The sequence below is a fragment of the Drosophila innubila genome (assembly GCF_004354385.1).
Source record: "Drosophila innubila isolate TH190305 chromosome 3L unlocalized genomic scaffold, UK_Dinn_1.0 0_D_3L, whole genome shotgun sequence".
Lineage (NCBI taxonomy): Eukaryota > Metazoa > Arthropoda > Insecta > Diptera > Drosophilidae > Drosophila > Drosophila innubila.
Window position 1 is genome coordinate 25,476,049 of NW_022995376.1, and position 21,351 is coordinate 25,497,399.

The 21,351-nt window shown below is 39.4% G+C and overlaps 2 protein-coding genes and 1 long non-coding RNA gene across 3 annotated transcripts; 2 read left to right on the forward strand and 1 right to left on the reverse strand.

The window, feature by feature from the left end:
- The first annotated feature begins 1,641 nt into the window (after positions 1-1,641).
- LOC117788800 lies at positions 1,642-5,782 on the forward strand. The gene is made up of 3 exons (XR_004617796.1): positions 1,642-1,710; positions 5,637-5,707; positions 5,768-5,782. It is a non-coding gene; the product is annotated as an uncharacterized LOC117788800 (long non-coding RNA).
- On the forward strand, positions 5,783-13,638 carry LOC117788534 (mucin-2; the record flags this gene model as incomplete). The annotated part of the gene is made up of 9 exons (XM_034627319.1): positions 5,783-6,009; positions 6,081-6,918; positions 6,976-8,141; positions 8,273-11,412; positions 11,504-11,997; positions 12,064-12,262; positions 12,382-12,423; positions 12,556-12,653; positions 12,795-13,638. Coding segments are annotated over 9 exons (6,828 nt in total), but the record flags the coding sequence as incomplete, so codon positions are not given.
- Positions 13,639-16,514: 2,876 nt separating this feature from the next.
- LOC117787267 (dipeptidase 3) lies at positions 16,515-20,458 on the reverse strand. The gene is made up of 3 exons (XM_034625749.1): positions 19,391-20,458; positions 17,005-17,180; positions 16,515-16,937 (listed from the first exon to the last, which is right to left on the reverse strand). Exons 1-3 carry the CDS (start codon positions 20,225-20,227, stop codon positions 16,592-16,594), a joined length of 1,359 nt encoding a protein of 452 aa, XP_034481640.1. The 5' UTR covers positions 20,228-20,458; the 3' UTR covers positions 16,515-16,591.
- Positions 20,459-21,351: the final 893 nt, after the last annotated feature.

Consider the following 21,351-nt stretch of genomic DNA (forward strand, 5'->3'; position numbering starts at 1 on the left):
CGTAGGTTTACGACGTATTTTCTGACTAGTTATAAATTAACAAAAAGTACAAGAAATAATGATAGACAATAATTAAGTATATGTTAATATGTATAATTGAATATTTGTACACAAATTCTCTCATACATATGTAAATAGTACGAGTATGTCTGTAGGCTATAGGTATTTTTTTTGCATACGTCCCTGCAACTTCAGTCGTCCCATAGACAACCATAACGATGAGCAAAGGCACAGCAATCTGCATCTCCAACGTCGCTATTGCCATGACCGCTTGGCGTCTGTCACCAGCACGAAGCGGACGCTGGGCACCCAAAAACTCTGACTGCGAGTAAGTATTAATACCTGTTCGGGATGATCGGACCGCAATGACTAGGGGTATACTCATACCCATAGTTGCATGACCAGCTCGAAGCCGGCCACGATTTCAGTTACGACAATGACGGATTTTGGCATTTCGGCCCTAAAATACATACAGAGGTGTTAGCCATTTGACGTTGCGGATCTTTCAGCTGGAGTTGTCGCCGTTGCAGCATCTGGGACCGGGTCAAGATGAAGAAGACGTAGAGCGGACAACGTTCAGCTCACGCGACTGCCTTGCGCATAAATATAAAATGAAATAACAAACAAATAAAATATTGACGACGATCTTACACTCTGTGGATGCACTTCTCCAATAAAAACGAGAAAAAAGAATAAAAATACCAACAGAACCTATCCAAGAGAAAACTGTATTCTTTGTTATATAAAAAGCACATTAGAATGAATAGGATATGAAAATAAAATATGATATTATTTTCTCAAATATTATATGGGTGTTTTATAGCATAAGAGAAAAACACTCGAATGATAAGTGCATTTGATATAATTAAATATGATATTAAGGCTTTTAAATATGGTATGATTAAATATGATTATAAGGGTTTTTCAACATGGTATCATTTCCTTAGATGATATTTGAGTATTTTGTTAATAGAAAAACTTTCGAGTTTCACATTTTCATAGGGATGTCATCAAATAATAATAGATAAATATTACACTTTAAGTATTTCAAACAACATCGCTCATTTATTATCAACATAGAGCAGGATATAATGAATTATTCTGTATCATCAACTCAAAAATCGTTTGAAAGTCTTTAATCAAGCGTGCGATAATTGAAAATGAGGACATACTTAAATATTAAAAATGTTGTACTTTGCTGAAAGAAAATGTGAATACTCTGCATTTGAGCGTTTAGTAAGCGTATTCGTGTGCATACACGAGGTGTGATCGAAAAGTACTGGACACATATGAATTTCTTGGTAAATTATTTAAAAAAGCGTTGCAAGACTTTTGGATACAGCTTGCTATTGAATTATATTTATAATAACTCTTCGGTCCATCCCAGCAAGTATTAAAAAAATTGTAAAGTAAATAACTCTTTTGTGGCTAGCCGTGCTGCTGTTTTAGCTGCTCTTTTCAGCCGATGCTGTTGCTGTTATTGTTGTTGTCGTCGGTTTTTTGTTGTTGCTGGTATTGTTGTTTTTGCATCGGCTGCGCCTTTAGATTTTGAAAGCCGTATTCCAAACGATTTTAGTTAAAACATGCTACGTGTGTGTTGTGTATATAAACGAAGACGCGTCTTCTCGTAGCTTAGTGCGACAGCGAACTCTTAACCAGCCGGCGATCAAATTAACTCTTTTCCAAATCGCCGACCACTAAGCAATTCCAGTAAGTTAAATCAATCAAGTGAAAATAAATCAAAAACTTAACGGATTTCAACATTGTTAAGAATATGCGTGATAGTATTCAATGTTATGTGTGTGCTTGAAAGCGAAAACAATTTTGGAATTTAAATTTAAAGTGAAGTTATTAAAAATTTAAGAGAGTGAATTGATGAAAAATGCAAGCTTTAATGAATATATTCTTCGAATAAATTAAACACTTGACATTTATGGCTTAAAACGTATCGACAACCTGTTTAAAAGTGTGAATAATTTTATTTTTATAGTATTTTAAACAATTGTAGTATTCTTAGACATAAATTAAATTTTTTAACCGTTGAACCCAATCAGAATACGATTGAAAAAAGAAATACCAACAGGATAGGATCAAAAAACCTTCTTCAAAAATTAAGAATAATATTTAATATTCTACTCACGATTCAGTCAAACCGTAATTATAAGCTTTATCTATAAGTCATTCGTTTAATTTAATAGCTACATTCAAATTAATTTCATAAACTGTGGATAATATTTTCATAAATGGTAGATTTAACTTAAGTTTTGGTAACGTTATAGCCTACATGGCTATACCAGATAGACAAGGCCGAGTCAAACTAAACAAATCGCATTAGGCCGGAAAAGAGCTTTAGTCAATCTACCAAAGTCTTAAAGTCATTTAAAGTCGCCAAGGTTTTCCAAAAGAATGTCGAGAAAGAATGATTTTCTTACTAACGAGTCCCTTGTAAATAAATTGAGGGTGTCAAGTTTTATACGACAGATTGCGGTGCTAATTCGAATATTACGGCAATCAAATATTCCGAATAAAGATTGACCAATCTTCGACCCGAGACACAAAAAAGTTTGCCCCACTTTAAGCTGCCCTAGACTCCAACGGCAGCTGCTTTGCTACTATATAGCGAATAAAACGAACTACATTAATGCAATTTTTGGTGCAAGCCGATTATCAAATACTCTATTTACAAACGTAAGTCGATTGTGTCTTAAGATAATTATATTTTATAGGTTATTAAACTAGTCGAGTTGGGAAAATATGTGCATAAAAAATTGAAAAAGCAAAGATTGTTTACCTATTGATTTTGGGCGTTATGAATTTACACCTAATGTTGGCAACTTTTACAAAGCGAAACAACAACAAAAAAAACAATAAATGAATGCGAATAAATTTATTTAAAGTCGGTTATTATTGGGCAACATTTTATGTGTTTTATCTGTTGATTTGCGGACAAGAGATTTAAATACTTAACTTAAACATTAATGTGAGTGTACGTGTGTGTTTGTGTGAGGAGACTAGTAAAAAGATGAATTTTAACTTTAATTTGACTGTTGACCAAATTAAATCAATTCCTTCAAAATTAATACCAAATTGCCGGATATACTCGTGCTAATCAAATGAATTCAACTTGACATATCGAATGAACTATAGCATATATCAAATATAATTACCCACAATTATGACTCTGCCTAATTAGTTGAGCTACGACATTCCGTCTTATCCACCGACTACAATCCACTTGCACTCTGTCCACTATCCACTATCCACGGTACACACCCACAGTGATGACTGCTGAAAGGTGGGTGCTACTAAACGTATCTATATATCTGCCTGTATAGAGATTTTATAATATGTACACAATGCGTGGCTATGGCGGAGTCAAAGCCTGTTGGGTAATCACCTGTTTGCCATGACGAATACGAATACGAACACGAATACGAACACGAGTACAAAGATGAATATGTGTGATGTGCCCAAATGGCAAAAGTTCACGGCAAGATCATCAATGTCCAAGTTATTATTTATCTCATTTTGTAACCAGTCAATAAAATCTATTTTCTTACCCAAGCCCAAGTACTTCGACGGTAAGACGCTACAGATTTCTTGTTTATCATTAATAAGATGGCAAAGATCTAATCAATTCAAAGCATCGAATGAATAATGCAGATACACGTACTTAAGTTTTGCTAATTGCTGACATTTGCGGAATTAACGGTACCAACATTTGTCCAAGTTTATATATACATTAGAATTTACTTATTAGCATATTTAACAATTTCAACAATATCACTTTCATTTGTTTGGTAATTTATAATTGCTTGTCGCATGGGAACAGATTGCCACCCATTACCAGTTTATTGCACTGCAAAAAAAACAGAAACCACATCACAAACAATACATTTAAATAATCCGTAACATAAAACGAATTTTAATTAACGCCGAAATGCAACAACGACTTCAACTGCGCACAAAAACAAATTAGAATATACTCGTAATAAATAAAATGCCAGCACAAAACTCGTCAATAATTCAAAATTAAAAACTGAAAGTAGAAATGCTAAACGAATAAAATCTTCAAATACAAATACTAATACAAATCCAAGTACGCAAATGCAGATACAATATGAACAAATTGCGCATTAATATTTTAACATAAAAACAAAAGATATTAAAAAATTTAATAATTTAGGGATTTCAAAACTTTCAAGGTCGTCGCATTTTTTCTTACAACCAAATTGAATAAACATCAATGAATGAATACTATTCATGAGCACACTCAAAATGTGGAAGCTACATATGCATATCATCTTCAAACTTTCGGCATCTATATAAATAAACTGTCCGATCATCTGACGGGCGGATAAACACAATTATGCATGTTGTGTTTGTCCCTCTTTCCTCCGGCTATAACAATATAATAACAAACTCGATCTGACTTAAGCTTGTATTGATAATGACCAAAACTAGGTTTTGTAAAATTTTACTAAACTACACTCACAGCTTACTTGTCCCACTTAAATTTAAACTATGCTTGATTTTTATTGCCTAATTTAGAAAAGATACAAATAGTAATAAAATTAAAATTATATTTAAATAAATATGTATATTTAAATCCAATAAAAGGTAAATTTATTTAAATTGTCAAATAAGCAGGCAGAAAGGTTCAACTTCTGACTAGATTATATTAAAATAAACATGTATATTTAAATCCAATGAAAGGTAAATTTGTTTAAATAAGTCATACGTAAGTCATTGTTAAATAAGCAGGCAGAAAGGTTCAACTTCTGACTAGATTATATTAAAATAAACATGTATATTTATATCCAATAAAAGGTAAATTTATTTAAATAAGTCATACGTAAGTCATTGTCAAATAAGCAGGCAGAAAGGTTCAACTTCTGACTCGATTAGGTCCTGTCCGTCATTAAGTCTGTTATTCAAGAACATACTCTTTCAACATAAAGTTAAGGATGATTTTCACTTTTCGATATAAAATATATAGCCTTGAACCTTACACTCATAATATACTACTTACTATTTAATCGTAATTAGTCTGTAAATACAAAAGTTATTCAAAAATGTAAAATCCATAGTGTGGAATTAAAAAAACTTATTGATGGACATAGGGACTCTTGCTGTCAATTTTACTGGAAGAGAGCTAATATACTTGATTAATTATTACTGTAATTTTAGCAAATTTGAGCTTATTGTTAGTATCGAACCGGTTGCAAACAGGTGTAAAACTGGTATCGAAACTTTTGTGTATGTAAACTTAACAAAAGCTGGACATAGCGTAGCATACCAAATTTCAAAGGAAATATTTAGCAAATGAGGATTGAACATAGCAGCTTGACTTCTATACCATACTTGGACTCTGTAACTCTGATAAAATCCTCTTGAACAACCGAAAACATGATCAAAGTCTCTCAATACAGAATAGTAACCAAAATAAGAATAAAATAATTTTTTTAAAATAATTTGTACATTTGTTCTGCCTAAGTATACATTTATAGAGCATATTTCATGGAGCTCCGACAAAACAAATAACTGCGTTACATATGCATTAGTTAATCAAACAATAAATAAAAATAGTAAGCAATTTCCATTTCTAATTCTATTTTCATTTTCATTTACAACAGGTTTTTGATTGAGCGGCAATTCACTAAACATGGTCAAAGCTGGCCATATTATACTTTTGACTCAGCTTTTGGTATGAAGTTCGTTTGAAAAAGCTTAATCAATTTTGGTTAATAGTTTATTGCTTTTAAAGGTCATTGCGAACGGGGTAGATCTGAAAAATGAAGATGATTATGTTAATAATGAAGTCAGCCCAGCCGAATTGGCACTTTCGTTCCCCAGAGTATCTCGCAAAACCTCTGCTTTCGATGGTAACATTGAGAAAATAGACGTTAAATGTGATACCTCAAATGGAATGATAGTGGAGGTTGAATTTGCGGAAATATTCAACGGAGTTATATACAGCCAAGGCTATTATAATGATCCTAAGTGCAAGTACGTAGTGTTCCTCGATATACATACATTCTTCTATCAGTATATTATTGTTTTTCTCAAATTTTCTACAGATATGTTAGCGCTGGAAATAATGAACGGCGATACGTATTCAAAGTGCCTTTTGATGGATGTGGAAGCAAGCCCTCCTGTTCACTGTGTGCATCTGTTGATAATATTCTTATCATTCAGAATGATGAAGATATTCAAGAAAGTTGGGACACAGCACGAAAAATAACGTGCAGTCGTAGTGACGAACAGGAAAAAACAGTGTATTTTCGACCATTCGTAGTTGATATGCTAGAAGTAATATCAGTTGAAACCCCAAGTGGTCCAGTTGAATGCTGGATGGAAATTGGAACTGGAATACCACCGAATATAAAACCCATCAACTACACTTTGAAGCTTGGCACGGACATAACCTTTACTATAAACGTTAAACAATCGACCCAGACATGGGACATCAATATCCTACAGTGTTATGCTTCCGATGATCCAGAGTTTGATGTACGCACAACAAATAAGTTACAGCTTTCCGATAAAAACGGATGTTCCTTGAAGAAAAAAATATTTGGGGAATGGAAGAGATTAGAGTCACTTCCCGGTCAAACGTTAACCTACTATAATATCCTAAAAGCTTTTAAGTTTCCTGACCGATCTCAGGTATATCTTAAATGTGATATTGAACTATGTAATGGGGCCTGTGAAAAAGACTACACTTGCGAGGAATATTTAACGACAACTAGAGAAACTCCAGTTGGGACTGAAAGATCACGATGCTATCCTGGTTCAACTGATCCTCGATGCTCCCAGGAAACCAGAACTACATTGAAGCCGCGGTGTTCTCCTGGGTCAAAGGATCCTGATTGCCAATCAGCCACCTACTTGCCGCCAACTACGGGTCGACCTCCAGTTACACCATCTAAGCCAAGGTGCTACCCCGGCTCAACAGATCCTCGTTGCCCACAGCAGCCAAAGACGACACCTTCGCCAAATTGCTATCCAGGTTCAACAGACCCTCGTTGCCCACAACAGCCAAAGACGACACCTTCTCCCAACTGTTATCCTGGCTCAACTGATCCTCGATGCCCTCAGGAACCTAGAACAACATTGAAGCCCCGCTGCTCTCCTGGGTCGACGGATCCTGATTGCCAACCAGCCACCTACTTGCCGCCAACTACGGGTCGACCTCCAGTCACACCATCTAAGCCAAGGTGCTATCCAGGATCAACAGACCCTCGTTGCCCACAACAGCCAAAGACGACACCTTCTCCCAACTGTTATCCTGGCTCAACTGATCCTCGATGCCCTCAGGAACCTAGAACAACATTGAAGCCCCGCTGCTCTCCTGGGTCGACGGATCCTGATTGCCAACCAGCCACCTACTTACCGCCAACTACGGGTCGACCTCCAGTCACACCATCTAAGCCAAGGTGCTACCCCGGCTCAACAGATCCTCGTTGCCCGCAGCAGCCAAAGACAACTCCTTCACCCAACTGTTATCCTGGATCAACGAATCCTCGATGCCCTCAGGAACCTAGAACAACATTGAAGCCCCGCTGCTCTCCTGGGTCGACGGATCCTGATTGCCAACCAGCCACCTACTTACCGCCAACTACGGGTCGACCTCCAGTCACACCATCTAAGCCAAGGTGCTACCCCGGCTCAACAGATCCTCGTTGCCCGCAGCAGCCAAAGACAACTCCTTCACCCAACTGTTATCCTGGATCAACGAATCCTCGATGCCCTCAGGAACCTAGAACAACATTGAAGCCCCGCTGCTCTCCTGGGTCGACGGATCCTGATTGCCAACCAGCCACCTACTTGCCGCCAACTACGGGTCGACCTCCAGTCACACCATCTAAGCCAAGGTGCTATCCAGGTTCAACAGACCCTCGTTGCCCACAACAGCCAAAGACGACACCTTCTCCCAACTGTTATCCTGGCTCAACTGATCCTCGATGCCCTCAGGAACCTAGAACAACATTGAAGCCCCGCTGCTCTCCTGGGTCGACGGATCCTGATTGCCAACCAGCCACCTACTTGCCGCCAACTACGGGTCGACCTCCAGTCACACCATCTAAGCCAAGGTGCTACCCCGGCTCAACAGATCCTCGTTGCCCGCAGCAGCCAAAGACAACTCCTTCACCCAACTGTTATCCTGGATCAACGAATCTCGATGCCCTCAGGAACCTAGAACAACATTGAAGCCCTGCTGCTCTCCTGGGTCGACGGATCCTGATTGCCAACCAGCCACCTACTTACCGCCAACTACGGGTCGACCTCCAGTCACACCATCTAAGCCAAGGTGCTACCCCGGCTCAACTGATCCTCGTTGCCCGCAGCAGCCAACGAGAACTCCTTCACCCAACTGTTACCCTGGATCAACGGATCGTCGATGCCCCCAGGAACCGAAAACTACCCCGAAGCCCCGTTGTTTCCCTGGATCTATCGACCCTGATTGCCAACCAGCCACCTACTTGCCGCCAACTACGGGTCGACCTCCAGTCACACCATCTAAGCCAAGGTGCTATCCCGGCTCAACTGATCCTCGTTGCCCGCAGCAGCCAACGACAACTCCTTCACCCAACTGTTACCCTGGATCAACGGATCGTCGATGCCCCCAGGAACCGAAAACTACCCCGAAGCCCCGTTGTTTCCCTGGATCTATCGACCCTGATTGCCAACCAGCCACTTACCTGCCACCAACTACGGGTCGACCTCCAGTTACACCATCTAAGCCAAGGTGCTACCCCGGCTCAACAGATCCTCGTTGCCCACAGCAGCCAAAGACGACACCTTCGCCAAATTGCTATCCAGGTTCAACAGACCCTCGTTGCCCACAACAGCCAAAGACGACACCTTCTCCCAACTGTTATTCTGGCTCAACTGATCCTCGTTGCCCAAAACAGCCAAAAACGACACCTTCTTCTAACTGTTACCCTGGATCAACGGATCCTCGATGCCCCCAGGAACCGAAAACTACCCCGAAGCCCCGTTGTTTCCCTGGATCTAACGACCCTGATTGCCAACCAGCCACTTACCTGCCACCAACTACGGCTCGACCAACGATAACTACGTCTAGCCCAAGGTGCTTGCCTGGCTCAACTGATCCTCGTTGTCCCCAAAAGCCAAAGACGACCTCAGCTCCTTCATGCTATCCAGGATCCAAAGATCCAGAATGCCTGAATTGTTTTGCTGGATCACCAGATCCAAGATGCCCAAAGGTTCCGACTACAAGAAAGCCTGGATGTTTCGAGGGTTCGAGTGATCCAAGTTGTCAGCCAGCAACTTATCTTCCCCCAATTAAAACGACTAAAATTCCGAACAGCCAAATCACGCCAACAAAACCTAGTTGTTTTGATGGTTCCACTGATCCTCGATGTCCTCAAAAGTCTAAGACGACACCTTCACCCAACTGTTATCCTGGATCATCGGATCGTCGATGCCCTCAGGAACCTAGAACTACATTGAAGCCCCGCTGCTCTCCTGGGTCGACAGATCCTGATTGCCAACCAGCCACCTACTTGCCACCAACTACGAGTCGACCTCCAGTTACACCAGTTAAGCCAAGGTGCTACCCCGGCTCAACAGATCCTCGTTGCCCACAACAGCCAAAGAAAACTCCTTCACCCAACTGTTATGCTGGATCAACGGATCCTCGATGCTCCCAGGAACCTAAAACTACATTGAAGCCCCGCTGCTCTCCTGGGTCGACAGATCCTGATTGCCAACCAGCCACCTACTTGCCACCAACTACGAGTCGACCTCCAGTTACACCAGTTAAGCCAAGGTGCTACCCCGGCTCAACAGATCCTCGTTGCCCACAACAGCCAACGACGACACCTTCTCCCAACTGTTATCCTGGATCAACGGATCCTCGATGCTCCCAGGAACCTAAAACTACATTGAAGCCCCGCTGCTCTCCTGGGTCGACAGATCCTGATTGCCAACCAGCCACCTACTTGCCACCAACTACGAGTCGACCTCCAGTTACACCAGTTAAGCCAAGGTGCTACCCCGGCTCAACAGATCCTCGTTGCCCACAACAGCCAAAGAAAACTCCTTCACCCAACTGTTATGCTGGATCAACGGATCCTCGATGCTCCCAGGAACCTAAAACTACATTGAAGCCCCGCTGCTCTCCTGGGTCGACAGATCCTGATTGCCAACCAGCCACCTACTTGCCACCAACTACGAGTCGACCTCCAGTTACACCAGTTAAGCCAAGGTGCTTCCCTGGCTCAACAGATCCTCGTTGCCCACAGCAGCCAAAGACGACTCCTTCACCAAGTTGCTCTCCTGGATCAACGGATCCTCGATGCCCTCAAGAACCTAGAACTACATTGAAGCCCCGCTGCTCTCCTGGGTCGACAGATCCTGATTGCCAACCAGCCACCTACTTGCCGCCAACTACAGGTCGACCTCCAGTCACACCATCTAAGCCAAGGTGCTATCCCGGCTCAACTGATCCTCGTTGCCCGCAAAAGCCAAAGACGACCTCAGCTCCTTCATGCTATCCAGGATCCAAAGATCCAGAATGCCTGAATTGTTTTGCTGGATCACCAGATCCAAGATGCCCAAAGGTTCCGACTACAAGAAAGCCTGGATGTTTCGAGGGTTCGAGTGATCCAAGTTGTCAGCCAGCCACTTATCTTCCCCCCATTAAAACGACTAAGAGTCCGAGCAACCAAATTACACCAACAAAACCTAGTTGTTTTGATGGTTCCACTGATCCTCGATGTCCTCAAAAGCCTAAGACAACACCTTCGCCAAATTGCTATCCAGGTTCAACAGACCCTCGTTGCCCACAACAGCCAAAGACGACACCTTCTCCCAACTGTTATCCTGGCTCAACTGATCCTCGTTGCCCGCAAAAGCCAAAGACGACACCTTCGCCAAATTGCTATCCAGGCTCAACAGACCCTCGTTGCCCACAACAGTCAACGACGACACCTTCTCCCAACTGTTATCCTGGATCAACGGATCCTCGATGCCCTCAAGAACCTAGAACTACATTGAAGCCCCGCTGCTCTCCTGGGTCGACAGATCCTGATTGCCAACCAGCCACCTACCTGCCACCAACTACGGGTCGACCTCCAGTTACACCATCTAAGCCAAGGTGCTACCCCGGCTCAACAGATCCTCGTTGCCCACAGCAGCCAAAGACGACACCTTCGCCAAATTGCTATCCAGGTTCAACAGACCCTCGTTGCCCACAACAGCCAAAGACGACACCTTCTCCCAACTGTTATTCTGGCTCAACTGATCCTCGTTGCCCAAAACAGCCAAAAACGACACCTTCTTCTAACTGTTACCCTGGATCAACGGATCCTCGATGCCCCCAGGAACCGAAAACTACCCCGAAGCCCCGTTGTTTCCCTGGATCTAACGACCCTGATTGCCAACCAGCCACTTACCTGCCACCAACTACGGCTCGACCAACGATAACTACGTCTAGCCAAGGTGCTTGCCTGGCTCAACTGATCCTCGTTGTCCCAAAAGCCAAAGACGACCTCAGCTCCTTCATGCTATCCAGGATCCAAAGATCCAGAATGCCTGAATTGTTTTGCTGGATCACCAGATCCAAGATGCCCAAAGGTTCCGACTACAAGAAAGCCTGGATGTTTCGAGGGTTCGAGTGATCCAAATTGTCAGCCAGCCACTTATCTTCCCCCCATTAAAACGACTAAGAGTCCGAGCAACCAAATTACACCAACAAAACCCAGTTGTTTTGATGGTTCCACTGATCCTCGATGTCCTCAAAAGCCTAAGACAACACCTTTCCCAAGTTGCTATCCGGGTTCAACTGACCCTCGTTGCCCACAACAGCCAACGACGACACCTTCTCCCAACTGTTATCCTGGATCAACGGATCCTCGATGCCCTCAAGAACCTAGAACTACATTGAAGCCCCGCTGCTCTCCTGGGTCGACAGATCCTGATTGCCAACCAGCCACCTACTTGCCACCAACTACGAGTCGACCTCCAGTTACACCATCTAAGCCAAGGTGCTACCCAGGCTCAACAGATCCTCGTTGCCCACAGCAGCCAAAGACGACTCCTGCACCAAATTGCTATCCTGGATCAACGGATCCTCGATGCCCTCAAGAACCTAGAACTACATTGAAGCCCCGCTGCTCTCCTGGGTCGACAGATCCTGATTGCCAACCAGCCACCTACTTGCCACCAACTACGAGTCGACCTCCAGTTACACCATCTAAGCCAAGGTGCTACCCAGGCTCAACAGATCCTCGTTGCCCACAGCAGCCAAAGACGACTCCTGCACCAAATTGCTATCCTGGATCAACGGATCCTCGATGCCCTCAAGAACCTAGAACTACATTGAAGCCCGCTGCTCTCCTGGGTCGACAGATCCTGATTGCCAACCAGCCACCTACTTGCCACCAACTACGAGTCGACCTCCAGTTACACCATCTAAGCCAAGGTGCTACCCCGGCTCAACAGATCCTCGTTGCCCACAGCAGCCAAAGACGACTCCTGCACCAAATTGCTATCCTGGATCAACGGATCCTCGATGCCCTCAAGAACCTAGAACTACATTGAAGCCCCGCTGCTCTCCTGGGTCGACAGATCCTGATTGCCAACCAGCCACCTACTTGCCACCAACTACGAGTCGACCTCCAGTTACACCAGTTAAGCCAAGGTGCTTCCCTGGCTCAACAGATCCTCGTTGCCCACAGCAGCCAAAGACGACTCCTGCACCAAATTGCTATCCTGGATCAACGGATCCTCGATGCCCTCAAGAACCTAGAACTACATTGAAGCCCCGCTGCTCTCCTGGGTCGACAGATCCTGATTGCCAACCAGCCACTTACTTGCCACCAACTACGGGTCGACCTCCAGTTACACCATCCCAGCCAAGGTGCTACCCAGGCTCAACTGATCCTCGTTGCCCCCTGAAGGGCTCGACGACAACTTCACCAAATTGTTATCCAGGATCTACTGATGTTCGTTGCTCGCAAAGCTTAGTAACCTCAACTTCTCCACCTGATACGACTCCTGTTTATTGTTTCCCTGGATCTGTAGATCCTCGATGCCCTGATACATACAAGGGTTCAACTCCTATTCCTGCTACATATTTGCCGCCTCTTAGTGATCCCGGCATTGATCGGACTGTGAGAGATGCTAAAAGCTATTTTTTCACTGAGATTAACAAATTGGCCTTTACTGACAACAACGTTTTTGAGTTGGAAGATGATGACGACTATGAGCACGCAAGGAGTAAACGTGATTTAACAGATATAGACATAAATCCAAGAATATCATATGACGCCAGCGAAGATCTTCTATCAAGAAAAATTATGAAGCGTGAGTTTAACGAGCGACCACCGGAAAGAGAGGTAATCTCCTTCACCCTCGGCATTCGCACGGGGATTCAAGTTAATTAGACCGAGTGGTACAGCCTATAACGTAACTCTCTCGCAAAAAGTTTAACGTGTAAAAATGTATTATGTTTACATATTTATATATACTATTAATCGTAATCATTCAAATATACTCGTATCTTAGTAGTAGGTATATTTTAAGTATTCCCAGTTTGTAAAGAATGATTTATGTTAACAAATAATTTCTTGTAACTTTAATTCACACAATAAAGAATTTATAATAGCTCATTGTGTATTGGAACAAGTTTACTAAATAAAAGCTGAAATAAAGTATGATCGAAAATTAAAATCACCAATCATGAATCGATGACCCAATACAACGAAAAAACAAGGCAAAGACTGGGCTTGTAGGAGACAAATGCAATTGCTGCAACAATTGTGCATCTAAAAACCAATGAGTATATGAGCTTGACACGACGTAAACGTACCTTGTAGAAATATAAAAAAAAAAGGAAAAATGCTTGAATTAAAATTTGTACAAATATAATTTTTACATACCTAGATCTACGAGTAAATCATTTTTTATAAAGATATAAATTTGAGTGCAGAGCTAAGAAGCTAAGCCATGAACAAAATGAGATTCCGCTGGAAAATCGGTTGCGTTTTGATAAAGCTATGACAGTTTGAAGATACTCAGAATTTGGATCTAGCAACTTTACAGGTCAAAAATTGTGTTCAATTTGATTGGAATTAAAGGTATCAAAATCAAGTTAAAAGTGTTGTTTTATACCAATTACGATCTAAGGATTTGATTAAAAGTGAAAGATTACGATTTAAATTTTTCAATTTTCATAATTTCAATGGGGCACCCTAAGCGTAAAAAAAACCATTTTACTAAAAATTTTTGAATCTAAAGATAAATAATGGGGCTGCTCCCCCTGCTCGGCTTAGGTTTAGTCCTAACCTACAAAACGGCATACTTAAACTTTATCTTATTCACCTGGGTCATGAGATACGGGGGTGTAAGTGAGAGAGAAAAATTTAAATGATTGCAGCTAATGGGGCTGTTGGGGTCTTCTGGTAAAATTTTTTATTTTCTAATTCTAATTAAAAATACGCGTCGATTGATACCTCGATCACCCAAATCCGATAACTGGTTGAAAAGAAAAATAAATTTGAAAATTTTAGTGGACTTCTCAAAACGAAATGAAAAGTCAGTTTGTTTGTCTGTTTGTCCGTTTGCATCAAAGCGCTAAAGAAGCTTAGATGTAATGATGGGCATTTTTTCCTTTTCAAAAATCTAGAAATGTTTGTTTTACGACTTTTTGAAAAAACCGCTCGTTTAGCGGGAAAACGCTAAATCACGCTAAAATTGAAACCTCAACAGTTTTCAAGCCATAGAAGCTACAGATATGTTCTATATATCATTGGAAAGGTGTTTTTTGTCTGAAGTACTCAAATAACATTTTACAGGTGAAATAAGGTTTTTTAGATTACATTTTGGGGAATTATGACAAAACGGCTCTCACGATTTTTATTAAATTTGAGTATGGTTTGGTTTTGGTTTTTTGGTATATGAAACATAAATTTTGGTTGAAGGGTTTGGAAGATATTACCTGTATTCACTTAAAATAAAAATATAAATTAATAAAAACATAAACGAAAATTGGCATTCGACACTGCTCAAAAAGTAATTTTTATGTACAAAGAAGCTCACCCTTTTTGCGCACAATGCACAATGCCAATTTTCGTTTTTTTTTTATTAATTTATATTTTTATTTAAAATTTGTATATTAAACTGTATTTAGTTCGTCACAATTTGTTTATCGGAAATTTTGGGGCTAGAAATTGCTTTCGTCACTAGACTTTCACCTCGTGTAGAGGTTTTTTTTGTAGGATTTGAAGTCTCTCGCTCTTATGGTCTCTGAAATCGACGCGTTCAAACAGACGGAGGGACGGACAGACTGACATGGCTCAATCGACTCGGCTGTTGATCCCCCCTCTGCCTGTTAAATACATTCTGCCAAACACATTATACCCTTTTTTGCCCGTTTTCAATGGGTTCAGGGTCACGGACGTAGGCAGCTTTGAGCAAAGGGGGGGCCACCTTTTCGGTTGCTTAAGAGACTTTTAGAACACACATTCCTGTGAGCAATATAACTTCGTAGTTAAATTAGTCTTTGTAGTCATTTCAAACTTTATATAAGTTAAAACTATTTTGGAGACTAGCCTTTCTTGCGCACTCAGCATACAAGATTCTTAAAAAAAAGATTATACAGTGCAGTGGGTCATTTTATTTTTTGCGACAAATCGGTTGTCATATGCGATAGCTACGATGAATTCTAAGAAGATTTGCCTAATAAGCCATCGGTCTAAAATCAATATAGAGCTTTTAAAAAAAATTAATTTTTTTCACTCAATACAAATTGACCGACTCTATTATACAGGTATGATTTACAAATTTTTTACAGTTCAACAATGATTACTTTTCAATGTCAAAATTATAAAATTAAATTAAATTGTTTTGTTAAATTTAGCAAAAGGACATTAAATATATTTTAACTTAATATTTTTGTAGCAAATATACCAATAATGAAGATAACCTATCTTTGTGCACCCGCAAATGTGGCCCCCTGCCTACGCCCTTGCTCAGGGTATAATAACACTAACTTATCGTCTCGCACGATTTCCCCACGAATATTAAATATGAAAAATATAAATATCGTTATATATCACAGAAAAGTCCACCAAATCTAAATATTTTAAATGTATTTAAAACATGTCAAATTTAATTTCCACAATGATGTTAATGATACTAATTTTAGCAATTTATTGATGGATTAATGTCTCATGATAAGAATACACACTAAGTTTTACTTTTTCTCTATATTATTGTCTGTTTTCCTTTCCTGTGGAACTATCTGTTATAAATTCAATTTTTTCCATACAAAACTAACTAACTAAAATCTAACCTGTTTTATTTAAGAAATATGCTACTTATCCAATCGTCTGCGTGCCAAAGATAAATTTCTTTCTAGTGTAATTAGCTCCATAAGATTAAATAAATAAAATTATTGTTGTTTCACATTAGAAATGCACCTGCCTGAATAGACTTATGAGATGAGACCTTGATATCTGGGGTAATATAAAAAATGTAAATAGTTTTCAACTACATAATCTTTTGATTTATTTATCTATCTTTTAGTAAACAAACAAATTTATTAGTGTGATATACTTTACGACTCTGGATAACGGCAATATGAATTGCTTTCAATCGACTCATTGGGAATCCACTCTTCATATAGAGGCATACGATTCTTCAGGGCCTCGATTTCGCGTAGAATCCTCATGACATTTCCACCAACCAACTTTTTGATAGCGGCATTTCCCCATACACGATCTCGAGCCAACTCGGCCAGCAATAGGGCATAGCTCTTGGGAGCACCGCCCAATCCAATATGGTCCACGCCCGCCACCTTTCGGACATAGTTAATGGCAAGTATTGCCTCTCGTACACTGATTTGTCTATCACCACATCGCTCTAGGTTCAGCAAAATTACTCCTCCATTTTCCGGTAGCAGGCTGAAAATGAATCAATGGGCTGTAGTAATAGGAAACTCAAGTAATTCTCAGCAAAGATAAAGTATACCTGAGCACATGATCAGGAATGGAAGCCACATTTGTGCTATTACACAAGGAAAGCGGTGCGGCATTCATTAGGAGAACCGGTGCCTTGGCGGTCCGTAGGGCTATAACCATTGCCGCTTCGCTGAGCTGGGATATTTCCACTAGCATTCCCAGGCGGTTCATTTCGTAGAGCATTGTCTGAAGCGATTTTATAAACTGTAAATTTTATCTTGATGAAGGGTGAAAACCGGTTCTAAGCCGGAGCTCAAATACCTAGTTTAGTTCGAGTTTTTTTGGGCTACATTAAGTAAAATATTCAACTCGGAAGTACACTAATGTTATACAATTAATTTTTTCTTTCAACATATGTTTTCACTATTAAAGGCTTATATTTAAAAACTTAGTAAATAACAGCCTAAAAATTAGACGAACGAAACCCACTTTATAGGATAGATTTGGGGCCACAAACGACGGAAAACATTTTTTTTTTCTATGACAGAGTTTTTTTTTTTGAATTTTTATAAATCTGGCTTTTTTTTCTTACTTCTTTTTAGTAAAGTAAAAGCCCAAAAGTCTTTTCTAAAAGCTATTTTTCATTCATACACAGTCTTATATTTAAATCAGTAGTTTTAGAGCTATCAATTTTTGAATTAAGGAAATTATGAATTTTTGCTTAGCTTTTTTTCAGTTATTTTTACTTTAAAACTCAAGGAAAACTCGAAAAAAAATTAATTAAATTTTCGTTTCTATTTTATTTACATAGTTGTATTAATTACGATTTGTTTAAGATAGGAATCATAAAAATCTATGGCGAAACGGCGATATAAATTTTTTTACCTGTATCGATGTTTTTTCGATTTTTATGACTTCCTTATGGAGCAGCATGACCTGTAGTATGAACATTTTTTGTGTTTTTTGAGAAATCTTAACCAATCTCACACAATATAAGTTTGTTGTTATTTAAGATATATCATCCAATTTCGCAGGTTGTGTATCTGGTAATGTGTTATATATGCCCAACAAATTTGGTTCGAATCGGTTGACATTTCAATATAGCTGCCATAGGACCGATCGGTCTAAAATCAAGTTTAAGTATGAAAAACTTTTTTGTTTTTTGAGATATCTTAACTAATTGTTTGATGAGATATCTTCAAAAATAAAAAAGTTTTTCATACAAACACTTGATTTTGGCCCGATCGTTCCTATGGCAGCTATATGTTATAGTCGACCGATTTGAACCAACTTGGGTCATAATGTGTAAGACAATAACAAATACAAATGCTGTAATCTTGGTTATCTCAAAATATACAAAAAATGTTCATACTTAAGGTAATGCTGCTCCATAAGGAAGTCATAAAAATCGAAAAAAAAACATCGATGCAGATAAAAATATTTGATATCGCCGTTTCGCCATAGATTTTTATGAATGATGTCTTAAACGACGCGTAATTAATGCAGCTATGTTAATAAAATCAAACCGAAAATGTAATTAATTTTTTTCAAGTTTTCCTTGAATTTTAAAGAAAAAAACGCCTAAAAAAAAAGCTAAGCAAAATATCATCATTTTCTTAATTCAAACATTGATAGCTCTCAAACTACTGGTTTAAATCTAAGACTGTGCATTAATAAAATATATACATATTTATAAACTTTTAGAAAAAGTAAGGCTTTTGGAAAAGCAACACTTTTCAAAAATTCTTAAAAAAGACTCTGCCGCAGAAAAAAAAATGTTTTTCGTCGTTTGTGGCCCAAATATATCCAAAAATGTGGGTTTCGTTCGTTTAATAGCCAAAAAGTTCAAATTGGTTGCCTAGTGTAATAAATCATAGCTAAGTTAGTTAAATTAGTTAGATTAAAAAATATAACTCTTTAGTATAACACGTTTATATCCGCTTAACAAATCTAATTAATGCGGCTATGAAAATAAATATGTAAAGTTTAAATTTTAAACTATATGTAATAAACTGTTTTCTAGTTTTCTTAGAATTTTGAAGTAACAGAATCGTTAATATACCAAAAAAAAAAAATTGTAATTTTCTTATATTCTGCTGGTTTTAATTTTAAAACTGTATATAAATGAATTACGGATATATTAATTCATTCAAAATCGGTTTTGGCATTTTTAAGAAATTATGAAAGATACAAGTTCTGTAAAATTTTAAAAAAATAATGTAAATTTTTTTATTTATTAAAAAAAACTATTGCATAGAAAAAAAATATCGCATAGAAATATGTAAAAAAAGAAGGGGGCTTGGATCGTGTATTTTTTTGGCTGTTGCCTAAATAAAAATTTTTATTTATTTTTAGTTTACTTTCTTTAAAAACTGAAAAATTTGTTAGAAGACATTTTTTTATAGTCCAAAATATCCAACCTGCAAAACAAAGGCTTGCCCTTACTGCTTGCTCACCTTTCCGAATTCGTTGAGCGAATTTGTAGCGTTTTCCTCGATGAGATAATCCCGTCTCCGTATGGCAGCGGCAGCCCACGGAGTTGTGCATTCCAGGCTAGTAACCGAGACAAAGCGAGCGCCCAGCAAATAGATGGAGCGCAGTACGGCGAGGCTGGTGCCCAAGGCATGACCTCCACCAATACCCATTAGGACAGCCACCTCGCCCCTGATGTGGGTCTGCTCCATTTCGTCGGCAGACTCGACAATATGCATCGAGTTTGTGGCAGCTGTAATACGTTTGGCTTCATCGATGCCCTCCAGGGCGAGCTGAACTGCATCCAGATACTGGGCACCACAGTGGACAGCGATGGGCCAGAGCACGGCACCGATATGGTTCTGGCGGATGTCGGCTAAGCCACTGGCATTCATTTTGATGTCACTTGGCGGCTTCCAGGAGCCCTCGATAAGCGGCGATTCGGTCAACAAGCGTCGTATGAATGCCAAGCGTGCCTCCAGCAGCGACGAGGAGCGCAACTGAAGTGCTAACGGTATACCACCGGCCATGGCAATGCAGACTAGGACAAGGCAAATGCCCACCAGAATGCGGCGACCTCGGGAACGTCCTGGATGCTCAGCGGAAGACTCGCTGCAAGAGTCCTTTTTGCAATTGTAGGAGGTCGGTATGCCTCCATTGGAGCACCGCAATTTCTCATTGCCACCTCCAAACTTTGTGATCTCGGCAGGCAGCTCGATATCCGCAATCTCCGTAAACACGAAACACTGCTGCTTACAATGAGGCTGATGCTGATGCAGCGGATGCACCTCCATAAAGTCACGATTTGGCACTGGGTTCATTGCATTCTATTCTTTCAAGATCGTGCGACCTCCTTCCCTTTTTCTTTCTGTTTTCGTTGCCAACTTATTTCACTGTAAACGAAAGTTGCCGTGCGTTGTTTAACAACGTTTATACAGGAACTCCACAATATTGATTTTCACCATTTCATCTCAACCTACTCCTGGACTTGTCACTTGGATCCTGCGCATTGCATCTCCTAGATAATTTTTCGTTTTCTGGCATCCCATTCACGTTCCTTTGTAAAGAGTATGAATACAACTTGGCGGCCCATTCAATGGTTTTTAAATTAATTTTATTACACTTTTGAATGTTTATTGCATTATACGATGAGGGTTTAAATACGAAAACTGGCGAGAATTGGCAATTTTTATCGCCAAATTTTTAAAAAATATTTATTTTGGCCTAAAATCTTATTAAAAATAGATATAATTACTTATCTAGAACAAAATATAATATATTTAAAAACAAATTTGGAAATAATAATATCAGATTTAATTTTTAGGGAAATACTTTATGAATACTTTTTTCAAAACTCATCGAAATTATTATTAACTGTTGATATGTGTTACACAATCAATATTTTTATATGAAAAGTATTTTGATTTTAGAAATAATTTAATAATCAAGAATAGTCAAGCAATTAATTAAACCTTAAAAAAAGAGTAGAAAGAATAGTAAACTTCGGCCCTGCCAGTTTGTCATAAAGGGAACCGATTTAAACCAAATTCGGTCAGGAATATAAACCAAATTTATGTCTTGTAATATTGTAAAAAAAAATGTTTCTTACACCAAATGTTGATAGTCGACTTATCGTTAATATGACAGTAGTTTGATATACACGTAAACCGTTCCGTGACAAATTATAATACCCTCTGGCAGGGTTAAAAAAAAGGGTAAGAACAACTTTATATCCAAAGATACATTTAAAGAAACGTTGATGTAAAATCCAAAGAAATCAGTGTCAAGTTCAAAATGAAATCTAAATTTTTAACTTTCTTAGCATCCGGAAACAGTCTATAAGAAAATCTTTTAAAAATGTTTTAGTTATTATCACGGGTGCTCCACAAAAGTAAACCAACTGAAACCCAACTTAAATTGTACGGGTTAGCTTTCGGTTGGTACG

Coding starts and splice junctions, on each gene's coding strand:
- LOC117787267 (XM_034625749.1), bottom strand. CDS start 20,227: ATGAACCCAGTGCCAAATCGTGACTTTATGGAGGTGCATCCGCTGCAT. Junction 17,181..19,390: donor CGCTCAACGAATTCGGAAAG/GTGAGCAAGCAG, acceptor AAATCGCTTCAG/ACAATGCTCTACGAAATGAA. Junction 16,938..17,004: donor ATTCCTGATCATGTGCTCAG/GTATACTTTATC, acceptor ATTCATTTTCAG/CCTGCTACCGGAAAATGGAG.